The 13,557-nt window shown below is 34.2% G+C and overlaps 1 protein-coding gene across 2 annotated transcripts in view; it reads right to left on the bottom strand.

The window, feature by feature from the left end:
* Positions 1-13,557, bottom strand: part of LOC142228564 (heat shock protein beta-1) — a 49,363-nt gene that overhangs the window by 5,315 nt on the left and 30,491 nt on the right. For both annotated transcript variants that reach the window (XM_075299023.1, XM_075299024.1), the window contains 2 exons: positions 12,808-12,883; positions 8,560-8,655 (listed from right to left, as the gene is read on the bottom strand). In XM_075299023.1, the coding sequence (XP_075155138.1) occupies positions 8,560-8,655; positions 12,808-12,883 (172 nt within the window). The remainder of the gene's footprint in view (positions 1-8,559; positions 8,656-12,807; positions 12,884-13,557) is intronic.

Genomic DNA, 13,557 nt, shown 5'->3' with positions numbered 1-13,557 from the left:
TGCTTCACGACCTTTTGTTTCCAACTTTGCCTACGTGACTGCCTCGCGCATATGTCGACGATCAAACCTTAATATACAAAACTATTTCTAACGGTACTTTTCCAATTCATCAAAAGGGAAAAGAAATAATGATTAGAATGTATATGTACGAATAAGTGCGAATACAGAAGTATGCGTACGAAGAAACTGAATGAGAAAATGTTGGGAACAGTTAAGGGATACCATCCCTCATAACCCAAATGTTTGCTAGAATTAATTTACTGTGGGATTTTTAAAATCTCCTATGCCAAGTATAATTCAGAAGTAATGTTTGCAGAAAATCCCCAACAAAACTGCTTCGTTAAGGGAATGTAAATTGATTAACGAACAGGAAAAGGATTTTCACTTACTTGGTATTGCCAACGTGTGGCACGACCCACGACAAGCCGGGCAAAGAATAGCTTTATTATAATTTCTATTCTGTTTTGGCAAATCAGGAAATAGCATAGGGCATCATCATTATCATGGTTTCAGATCGGAGGCATGAACCTTACCGACATATTTACCGCGAAGGTCTTCAATTTCATATAAGGATGATCCTACTTTTGAAAGTATACGGCATTTAACATACTTTGGGGTAAACTTGGCATTCAATCCCTTCTCGAACTTGCTTAGATTATGGGTCTTTCGGAAAACTTCCTGGCCAATTTTATAATCAACAGGCTTAACCCTGGTGTTATAGACCCTAGCCGCTTTCTCATGAGCCTTTTCCAAATTTCGTTCTATTTTCTCCCGAATATTAGACAATTTATCTACCCTCGTAACTACGGTGTCATCTCTTAGTATGTTCAACTTATCCAATAGTGGGTACGTCGAGCCATGCATGCACATGTTTTGCCCAAACATGGCATAGTAGGGCGTACATTCGATCGAAGAATGAAAATCACTACGTAACACTGCCAGGATGCGGGGAATGCAAGAATCCCAGTCTAAATGATTGGGTTCATCTTTTAATAAAAACCGAATTTTGGAAATGATTTCACGGTTTGCACGCTCGGAAGCATTAGCCTGCGGGGAGTAAAGACCAGTGCGCACATGATTAACACCATAAAGTTTTAAAAACTCTTGCATCTCTTTAGAAATGAATTGTTTAGCATTGTCCGAATGCAGAAATTGTGGGACCCCAAAGGTATTAAAAATTTGATTTTTAAGATAGTCAATAACGTTGATAGAGGTTGCAGATTTCATAGGCTGAAGGAATAAGAATTTTGTGAAATGGTCTAGAATTATAAACAATTGGGTGTTCCTTGCTCTCGATAACGGATAAGGCCCGAGAAAATCGCAATAAATTCTTTGCATCGGGCGTACCGTTGGGAAAGCCTCACCCATAGGTGGCCTTAATATACAGTTAGCAGGCTTAATTGCCTTGCAATCGTCGCATCCATCTACATATGCCTTAACGTCTCGCGCCATGGAAGGCCAATAATATTTTTGGCGTACACGAGTGAGGGTTTTCATGAATCCCCCATGGCAGCATGCCTCGTGTCCAAGTATCACGGCTTTCCCGGTTAATGATTGTGGGAGCCATAGTCTCCACAAACTATCTTCTCCTGATTCCACGCCAAGGCGGAACTTAACCCTCTTAAAAATCTTGTCCTCGGAAATGCGTACATCGGGTAGACGATCGCCATTTTCCATAACAGTCTTTCTCAAAAGATCATATTCGGGACATTCAAAATCTTTTGAGTTAAATTCAATCTCGGGAAATGAAGAGGCGAGCTCTAACGCGTCTACATCAAAACGGGATAAAGTGTCTGGGACAATATTTAGAGATCCCTTCCTATGTTCGATGCGGAAATCGAACCCCTGGAGTTTTAGGCTCCATCGGGCGAGTCTGCCATTCAAGTCTTTTTGGTTCATGAGCCATTTAAGACTTGAATGGTCCGTGATTATCCGGAATGGCAAACCTTCCACGTAAGGTCTGAATCGTCTAACGCATACTATGGCGGCGAGGCACTCAAGCTCCGTGACTGTGTAGTTGCGTTGAGCACGATTTAGTTTCTGAGAAACAAAAGCAATCGGTCTTTCCCTGTTATCATCATCCAGTTGGTAGAGTACTCCACCAACACCAACACGTGATGCATCACACTGGATGATGAATTCCCGCGAAAAATCGGGCTGTGCTAACACCGGGGCATTGCTAAGAGCGTCTTTCAGCTTCCTGAAGCTTGCAATTGCCTCTGGTGTGAGCTGGAATTTTACCCTACTTGAACGCAGACAGTCTGTCAACGGTCCCGACATGTCTGCAAAATTGGTGATGAAATTGCGGTACCAGTTTGCCATGCCAATAAAGCGACGAATTTGGCGAGGGGTCTTCGGTAGAGGAAAATCCACTATAGCCGAGACCTTCTCTGGGTCAACTTTAAGACAGCCACTACCTATGCGATAACCAAGGTACTTAATTTCGGCCTGACAAAACTTGCTCTTAGACACATTGATCGTTAGACCGGCGGTCTTCAAGCAATGGGCCACTTCGCGTAGAAGTCTAAGGTGGTCAGAAAACGATGCGCTACATACCAATAAGTCGTCTAGGTAAATAAATACGTTTTCTCTCAGGCGAGATGGTATGCATTTATCCATCAGACGGCTCATTGTCTGTGGACCATTACAGAGCCCGAACGGCATAACTCTATATTGGTAGAGCGGCCTACCGGGAACCGCAAACGCCGTTTTTTCCTTGGAGGAATCCGTGAGCGGTATTTGAAAGAAGGCGTCTTTCAAATCAATACCGCTAATAAATTGGGTATCACTGAGTCTGGACAATAATCCGTTGATGTGAGGAAGTGGGTACGAATCCTTCTTAGTTACCGCATTTAATTTTCGGGAATCCAAGCACAGTCGAATCTTACCAGGTTTCCGCACATTTACTATGGGAAAACACCAGGGTGAATTGGATTCCTCGATTATACCCAACTTCAACAGGCGATCAAGTTCTTCATATACTTCCATTTGCCGCGGAGGAGATAGCGGATAATGTTTACACTTGATTGGAGCGGAATCCCCGGTATCTATATGATGACTTAAAAGAGTTGTCTTGCCAAGACCAAGTTTTTCAAATGAGGGGAATTCGGCTGTCACAGAATCGAGTTCCAAAGCCTGTTCGGCAGATAGCTTGTGAAAACAAAATTCTTCTTTACGGTCAGATTCCTCCAGGTCCATGGACTCAATAGGGGGAATTATATTTGGGGCTATCGCAAATTTCTGCCAGAAATCTAATCCCAAATATATTTCCTGGCAAAGAGTAGGTACAATGTAAAAGTCGATATCCTTAGTTACGCCTTTATAAGTTACTGGTAACTTACAATGGCCTAAAACAGGATTTTTCGATCCGTCAGCAGTAGAAATCGAAGATCTAAATGGCCTCAAAATTACACCGTTGTTCTCTAGAAACTTTATGCCATTCTTCCCTAAGGCTGATACGCTCGCTCCAGAATCGAGTAGTCCTAAAAATTGTTCACCAAAAATTGAAATTTTTGCAAAAGGTCGTTCATCCTCCCTTCCGCAAAAAACGGATGACTCAATCAAGCGACGGTACATTTTTCTTTTCTTATAGCGTTCACGACAATTTATTATCTTCCTAGAGCGGTTTCCAAGAGTCCTAGTTAAAATCGTCACGTCAGGGTTTAACAATTTATCATTAGTATATGGTATAGATTCGCCTTCCTGTGGGAGACTTATCTTTGACCTTGACTCAAACACGGGGTTTGCTGAGGAGAACGAGATTCCCCGGTTACAATCTCGTTCCGCTTCCGGTTTCCCGGGTGAGGATTCTTACACCTGATGGTAGATACGTTGCGTTCCCCACATTTGTAGCAAAAAAGTGCTCGAGTCTCATCGGGACAATAAATGTAGGAATGTCCAAAAGATAGACAGTTCCAACATTTAATATGAGAATAATCTTGCTTGCGTTGCGAAAACTTAAATGCCTCTACCTGTGGATCGTCCTCGGTATCTGAGTCAAGAGCCTGAGCATCGATCACTTCCAGTTCGTGGACCTGACGATTCACTACCTTCGAGGGATATAAACTCTTGTTCTCCCTTAGTATCTTTTCAGCGTTTCTTGCCACCTCCCTAAGGGAGTGCAAATTCTCCGCATCAGAATTGAAAAGCATTAACTTTAACTCCGGAACAACATTCTTCCTTATAATTGAAATGAGACGAGACTCAGAAATCGGTACCCTCATTCTCGCATTCATTGTAATTATGGCGGAATGAAAATCATCATATGTCTCGCGTAGATTCTGTTTCCTCGAGTTAATCTGATATAAAAGATCGTCATCGGACTCAAATGAGGAGAATTCCTTTAACAACGCCTTCTTTATAAGTTGATACGGAGGGTCATTATTAATCTTCACAAACTCCCAATACCATAATTCGGCCCTACCACTGAGGAATATCTGAAAGTTATCCTCTAGCTGCTCTAAAGGGCATTGTGTCCTATCAACAAGGGTGTCTATTCTAAAAAGGAAGTCTGTCACATTACCCGTCCCATCGAAATTTATCTTCCATTTCTCTAAGTCGATTCTTCGTCCAGTCGATATCCTAGGGACTGGATTTGAATTAGTACCAGCGGGTGGTCTGTCAGAATCGGCTGTATCCGATTGGTTAGTCGTAACTGGTGGTTGCGTTAGACCTGAAATAGTTTCCCTAATTGATCCTAATTCAGTCGCAAAATTTAACTGGTCTTTCCTTATGTCATTCAAAAGCTCTAACATATTAGTGGCGTTTGTCCTATCGCCAGATTGCTGGTCGTTACCTTCCATATTAGCTGTTAAAGGCTGAGATGTTAAAATCTCGTCGAAACCAATCAAGGTGGTCGTTTGGCCTAAGGACTGATCCAAAATATTTATCTCGCTATTTATAGTAGTTCCTATCCCGTTCGGTGAGGATAATAAATTGTATCTCCCTTCCAAATCAACAGACCGAGCGTCACTAATCTCGTTATCCTGACTTGTAAATGGATTCACTAATAATGCACTAGAACTACAAGGCGGCGAATGAATAACTTTCGGCCTTCCTATCGGCGGACTATTCAAATTTAATACCGATGGTCTTGTCGGCGTTTCTAATCTTTTGCCGCGACCACGAGAATGATTTGTTTTACTCGGAGAAACTTTCCCGGAGCTACGCAAAAACATACTACTTAATGGAGTTCATTAGGTAAAGGATTCAACGCGCCAATGATATCGTTAAACTTTGAGTTAGAAAATTTTTATGCATGTGATCAGATAATCTTTAAACCAAAAGAAAATGATTTTTCAATATGTTACTAAAATTTATTTTTAATTAATTAATTTATTATTTTTCCTCATATAACCAAAAATATATTTACGGTATTATGGTAATGGAATGGAATTGGAATGGAATGGAAAATCAAATACTTCACGAAGAAGATGGTAGATTCGAGAGGTATTATATGCCGTTTATAATTTTGAATAGTTTATGTATATATGGTTTTGATAATATCTTCTTATAGAGTGAAATTTGAAAAACAAATATTAAAGAAAATGTTACCTTGTTATTGTTTTTGTGTTCTTAAGCACTCGCTATGAGGAGAGATTCCAGTTTCTTAGGAGTTGTTGTGACATCCCAGGATTTTATTAATAATTGAATACACAAAGCAAATTATCTAATAACCGTGTACCGGCTATATTCAATTACATGTACTATGTTCCAATAGACCAATTGACATGGACTATTGTCTATAGTTTTTTTTTTTTTTTTTTTTTTTTTTTTTTTAATTTTATTTAAAAAAAAATCAGAATAGTGAAACATTATTTACCAACAAATGTTATTATTGCTAGGCCAATTGTGATATTCAATACCATGAAATATCAAGGTTCTTTCCCAAATATTTAAGACTTTTGAATCTCACAAAAAGCTTATTCACTCGTCAAAATCGGAAATAGCATTGCTAATAAAACAGAAATTTCGCAAATTTAATGCTACTGACTAATGTATTTTCGAAAAATCAAAGTGAATGGGATGTACAGAAAAAAATAATTTGATATTAGTCTCAAAGCGGCGAACGCATGACAGTGTTTCTTGACACCAGTCCCGTATCCCTTCATTAAGATTTATATCTTAGCCATTTCCAATGTACGCATATTAGAATTGGTATGCATTTCCAATGCATGATCATAAATAGATTTGATTTGTTTGGCAATACTCGTTACAAAATATATAAACCAATTTCGAGTTGACTCTAGAACTGAGTAAAAAACCTAACAGACATACCAATTTTAATATACTGACTATATTAGTATGAATCGTAGGACTGGAACTTTAAGGAGCAGTCCCACGTTTTCGTTGGGCGCCATCTATGTTACGAGCGAGTCTGATTTCGAAAATCCTTTTCTGTATTGTGATCAAATTTAAAATAAAACAAGTCATTGGCATAAAAGTTGACGGCTAGTTCTCAAGTGGCGTGATTCTTTGACCCATTAAATTTTCGACTCGAACATAGTTTAGAAAAAATATGCCATACAATGCCACATAAAATTTAAATGTCATACATATACAGTAAATGAAAAGGCTTTCATTTCACTATTCTGATTTATCGAGTAACGCGATGTTATTGTTACAGGGAGTACATTTTTCCCCGCCCATGACCCCGTTGTGGGTACGCCTATGGTAATGTCAGTACTCGTAGTTATACATTACCCCTTTGATTGCACCTGTGTTGTCACTACATCTCCCTACCAACTGTCCTCTCTCCAATTAAAAGAGTTTAGGGTTTCATATTCAATCTCTTATTATTAAAACAAATTCATTTATATAATTACAAGAGGGGAGAATCTTAAAACTATGTTGTAATTGTACTTACAAATACTCTTAAGATAAATTAAGTTAATAATGCTTTACAAAATTGATCAGATTTTTGTAATAGAAGAAACAGCTGGCTTGTATGTTGATTGAAGAAGAATATCATAAATGGTTATAGTTGTTGATCTCGGGGATAATCTTGAACCATACATTTCAAGATTGTAGGGCGCGTGTTTAGCGATATAGTTCATACATATAATTTTCTTTATATTGCGGGAAAATTGTATTTACTTATTCTCTTCCATCGCGCAGATACATGGTATTGTTGATTTTTTTTGACATTACTTCTTTTAATTTTGTTGCTCACTAATTAGCAATATTGTAGTATGTATCAATTATAGTTATTTAACTTATATTTATTAATTTTGTTTCTTTTTTTTTCTTTTGTCCAGATTTGCACATTATACCATTTCCTTCGTGAATTAGCATTAACAAACTACACAATGTGGTTATTAATATTTACATCGTCGTATGAACAAATAATATTTACATTTTTGTTCTTTTACTGTCCACGACGACACAAATGGTTCTATTGACACCTCAATTTGTTTTATGGAAGTTATACCGTTCTTGATGGTTTTTGAGAAACTGGATGGAACCAAAGTGGTATTCACTGATTACATATCATTTTCATTTCGTTCTTGTAAATATATTTTTTTTTATAAATTATTTATTTAATTTAGTTCAACTAAGATTTTCTGATCACACCACATTGTAAAAATAATATTGTTTTTGGATCGCGATGATTTTCTTTAGCTTGGTAAAGTAATACGGAAATCGCGACCGTTTTCTTTAAATTTATTTTCAGATTTCATCACGTTGACTGAAATAAATTGAAACGATTCAACAACGTGGTTATAATTGCATAACCTTTTTTTTTTATCGATCTTGTTTTATATTTCACGCGACTCCGCTTTGCTTCACGACCTTTTGTTTCCAACTTTGCCTACGTGACTGCCTCGCGCATATGTCGACGATCAAACCTTAATATACAAAACTATTTCTAACGGTACTTTTCCAATTCATCAAAAGGGAAAAGAAATAATGATTAGAATGTATATGTACGAATAAGTGCGAATACAGAAGTATGCGTACGAAGAAACTGAATGAGAAAATGTTGGGAACAGTTAAGGGATACCATCCCTCATAACCCAAATGTTTGCTAGAATTAATTTACTGTGGGATTTTTAAAATCTCCTATGCCAAGTATAATTCAGAAGTAATGTTTGCAGAAAATCCCCAACATGTGCTGACTTAGCACTTTTACACATTATTACCAAACAGAGATAAAAACAGATATTTAATATATATATTTTTTTGGTAAACTATATATTTTTGATTTATCTGTCGATTTGCATCTTAATCCATTTTTTGTAAAAGGTAGACTTAGCACCATTACACATTAAGCTAACGATCAATTAAATTTTTAATTGAATCGAGCAAAAAATTAATTGAAATTTTCTAATGAAATCAATTAATTTTCTTAATCAAGTATTTCTTTATGGCCAATTAAAACAGTGATTGACACTATCATTTTCATGATTGAAGACATTTCAATTCAAAAAAAATTTGCATCAATTAATTTCGTGATTGAATCCGAAAAAAAAAATTCAAGTGTAGGTTTAAAGTATACGTTAATATTTTTTGATTTTTTTTAATATAGAGTTTAGAATATTGTACATTTTTATAACTTACCAGTAATTTCTGATCAACAGTCTTGACAACAATTTCTTCGGGGGCATATTGGCTGACATCAAAGCGCAATTTCAAAACTTTATTATCACCATCTTCCTGCAATGACAAAATCGTATACTAATTACTTTCTCATATTCATTAGTAAAATTCAAAGAAAAATTATCTCATTTTAAAATGAACATAAATATTTAAAGTCGTGATAAAAAAAACGAAAACGAAAAACAATTGTCGACCTTGCCACTGTATGCAATTCCAAATGAGTGGGAGTGAAATTAATTTAGTCATATGCAAAAATTAAATCTACACCCATGAAGTCGATAGTTTTTTTGAGTTATTTAATTTTCTATTTACGCAGATTAATTGATTTTTTTTATTATCTACTTCAAATGGGATCAACAACAATTTTCAATGTTCATGAAACATATATTGATAATAACCATACGATACGATAATAATAATGATTGTATATATGAGAATTAATTAACACATTCGTGCATTTATTTTTGTATAATGTAAATATAAATACATTTAAAAGAAGATTTGATCATAGCAATATACGTAAGGACAGCTTTGTTGTTGCGATTTTCTTAAATAATACACAAAATGTGTCATTCGAAATCATCTTGAAAAGTGATATACTTTCGCAGCATAAAGAAAAATAAAATGCTTTTTTTTATAACTTTTTATATAAAATTGTAGAAACTTTTCTTTTTTATAAAATCTAAATTAAATTAACCATGATTTCAACATAATTCAGTCGACAATCTTTTGAAGGTTAGGGCTCACTATTCTGGCATCTATGTGCCAGAGCAAGATCTTTTTACTACTTTTAAATTATCTTTCCTGTTTTGATTTACGAATTCGCACAATGAAACATTTTCCTCAATCTCTGGTTTCCCAATCTCTATGAAATATAATACGAAATTTTTGCAAATTGTTCTTAGGAATAAGAAATTTAACTGGTAAACATTTCATGGAAAAAGAAGATTGACGAATTAATGACAATTCAAATTTCTGCGTTTTGCGAAATCGTAAATAAGAACAGGGGACATGTTTTGTAAAATTGTGAACGCTCTTTTTGCTGCCATTATATTTAGATCCCAATCTGAAGGACTATCTTGATAAAAGACAAATTCTCTCTAATTGGCCCAATAAAGAGGACTGAGGAGGGTGTGATGACCCATTTTTTTTTAATTTTCCCAAATACCAAAATAATCACCCTAATTCCTGAAGTCGCCCTCGCCGTCACTTTTCGTCTGTCGCCACTAAGTAGTAATCCGTTCGTCGATATATTCTGCTATCGATGAAAATCGGTATTCCTGGTGTCGCTTTTTATCGCCAATGTCACTTTTTGTCGCCGTTAAATTTACCAGCGATGAGTTTAGTGATTAATTTTTGAAGAAATTTTTTTAGACTTTATTAATCGAACAATTGAAAAATAAATTTAAAAAACGGAAATTGGTAAGAAGTAAAGTGGCTAATCTTCAAAAATTACAAAAAATGAAGAGATCTATTCTGGAACGAACGGAGGTAACATGCTGAGAGTGAATCATGCAGTGAATAGGGTAGTTAGATATATATACTCTCGTATAATCTTTGATCATGTGAGCCCAGACGTCCACCGTTTTCTTAATTGTTATTTTTCTAATTTTGTATACTTTCGTATTATGTTGCTGTTTTATAAAATATTTCGTAATCGTACTCCATCTTTTCTTGTTAGTAGTTTTACGTTCTGTCACTCGGTCAGGGCAAATCAGTTGATTATACCTAGAGTTCTGCCCTATTTGGGTGGATCTTTCGGGGTCAGAGTAGCCCGTGTTTTTAACGCGCTACCCTCCACTTTGAGAACATTCAACGTTTCCTGTCCTACATATCGAAAAATGCTACTTCTTCATTTTGCTAATCTGACATAAAAAAATAAAATAAAAATAAATAAACTTTATAGTATGCAGTGTCCATTACTTGTCTTACCGCTTAATATGATCGTCATGTACAATTATTAACACTAATCAATAAATATGTGATTTAATTATTATTATTTATAGTATTTTTTTTCTTTTTTTATAAACATAAATTTATATTTATATATTGTTTCCTTTTTTTAAATAATTGTTACCCATATTATTATTATTATTATTATTATTATTATTATTATTATTATTATTATTATTATTATTATTATTATTATTATTATTATTATTATTATTATTATTATTATTATTATTATTTTTAGTCTTAAGTCATTATGTTTTTATAATTTTGTATTCTAAATTTTGGAGTAGTCTTTAGTGTAATTTAATCTATATCGGCCCATGGCTTCAAATTACAAAATCGAGAAAATAAATAAAAAAAAGAACTAGAGATTGCACATCTGCTGATTGTTATAATTCACGATGATCCTTGTGCCATTGATCTCAGCGTCGTCGCCATTTGTATAGATTTGGAAGCTTTTTCTGTCCTTGAGTAAATATCCACATTTTTCCCTCGTCAAATTAAATATTTTTTCTTGATTTTCAGACTTATAATTGCGTCAGAAATAAAAATATTTTAAACCGAAAAAATTAAAATTCACATCAGCTGATTGTTTTCTAGTGATAACGGGCTTTTATTATCGAGTATTGGAATTGGTACAAAAAGTAATCGTCGTCGTCGCCACTCTACAGGAATACTAAGTGAATGACGAGACGACTTAAAAGCGACAGACGACAAAAAGTGACGGCGAGAGCGAGGTCGACTTCAGGAATAAGGGTGAATATAATATTTGGTAGGCTAATAAATAAAACTTCATTGCATTTATAAAGGATTCGTACTCTTTTCGTACAAAGCGATCGTAAGGCCATCATAGTAATAATAGACCACAAAGATGCTCTAAAAATGAAAATGGAGTTTAAATGCTTGATTTCAAAATTAGAGATTGATTAGATTTTCGATTAAATTTAAGTAGAACAAATTTTTTATCAAAACATTATTATATAATGGGTTTAAATTATTTAATGAACTGCCAATTGAATTAAAAAACAAGTAAGTAAAGTCTAAAGTCGGGCGGGGCCGACTATATTATACCCTTCACCACTATGTAGACCAAAGTTTGTGTTACCATCTCAACTCCTATTTGTTGGGAGTAATTATGAAGGTTTATATTCCCATATACAAATATTTATATCTTAACCGATTTGGAGACAATTTTTTTATACTTCTACCAAATCTCTAGAATTAAAATTGAGATGAAACACAATGTTAGTAAAAAATATGGGAAATATAAAACTAGAGCAATTTTAATACAATTGTACAAAAGAGCATTTTTGATTTATAGGGCGATACGTATGTTTTCGAGATATAGGACATTTGAGTAATTTTTGCAATTTTAGTTACTTAGCAGTGGCAGCTATATCTAAATCTGAACCGATTTAGCTGATATTTTGCATATTTTACGAAAACCCCAAAACATTTGGTTGTGCGAAATTTTAATAAAATACGTTGATAAATACGTCAATTATGAGCAGATCGGTGATAAATATATATGGCAGCTATATCTAAATCTGAACCGATTTTTTTCTAAATCAATAGCGATCGTCTTTAAGCCAAAGTAAAACTCTGTGCCAAATTTTAGGATGATTGGACTTAAACTGCGAGCTGTACTTTGCACACAAAATTAGATCTACAGACAGACAGACGAACATCGCTAAATCGATTCAGAATTTAATTTCAAGACGATCGGTATACTAAAAGATTGGTCTTAGACCTTTCCTTCTTGGCGTTACATACAAATGTACAAACTTATTATACCCTGCACCACAGTAGTGGTGAAGGGTATAAAAGCGCTCATTTTATATGCAAAAAAAATTTCAACAAGTTTCAAAAACATCAAATTCAATTTAAATTATTAAATTAAACGAAATATTGTATAAATCTGTAGCATGCTATGCTAAATATATAAAAAAAGATGGATTAGAGATAAAGAGATCGGGCGAGGAAGAAAACTGTTTTCCGTCTTTTTATAAAACCGAATAAATTAGAAGTTAAAAAAAATAAATCTGCTCGTTACGTGGATGAAAGAGGCTTCATACTCTTTCGTCTAAAACTTGATCTTAAGCGCAACTTAGTTACAAACCCCTATAAAGTAAATAATTCATAATTTCTTTTTATGTTTTGAATAAATCACAAAAAATATTTATCTTTCAAATCCGTTTTTATGAATATGACGAAGGAATTTTGCAAATATTTATTTCATATTTTGCTATACTTTACCTGAATCAAAGGAGAACTGATATCGGAAATATAATTTTGTTTAGGTCTGGCGGAGAGGGCAGAGTTTGTTGATTGGCTGAAAAACAAAGTAAAATAAAATTATAAATTATTATCCAAATTACAAAAGAATATTACAAAAAAAGAAATATGAAATATATATTAAAAATTAAAAACAAAATGTGTATATGGATATATGTAAAAATTAATGTACCTAAAAGTGCGAGTATGAGTTTTGGTATGCGATTGATAGGAACGGTTAAAAAAATTCATAGCGAAGAAAAATGGGTTTGATATACTTATAAAAATAATTACAAAAGTAATTAGCACAAAATTAAAATTGTAAAATTAAAATTTCTAGAATTTCTAAGAAAATAATATAGAAAATGAAATGTAATGAAAAAATTACACTAATCACAAACTATAGAAAATTCTCTTATGACTGTCCTATTTATACTGAAGCTAGATACCGAAAGAACTCTACTACTTAAATGATTTGAGATTTAAAACGGAACTATGACTTTTACTTCCCTAAAGAAGAAGAAGAACTGGAGACAAAAAACATCCCCCATTTTAAACTCGAATCTCTATACAATGTTTATATGAATAAACGAAAGGAAGCTAAAAATAGTTCAATGATCTAATGTAGGATATTAAGATAATATCCTCAGTCTGCCATCTTCAAGTAATACATATGTTTAATATAGATTTTCCCATTAGAAAGTGTTTAGCCTACACTATGGGGATCATTCA

The sequence above is a fragment of the Haematobia irritans genome, chromosome 3, assembly GCF_050003625.1.
Source record: "Haematobia irritans isolate KBUSLIRL chromosome 3, ASM5000362v1, whole genome shotgun sequence".
NCBI classification, from domain to species: domain Eukaryota; kingdom Metazoa; phylum Arthropoda; class Insecta; order Diptera; family Muscidae; genus Haematobia; species Haematobia irritans.
The sequence above is the reverse complement of the archived record's forward strand: the minus strand, read 5'-3'. Positions and strand labels throughout refer to the sequence as shown.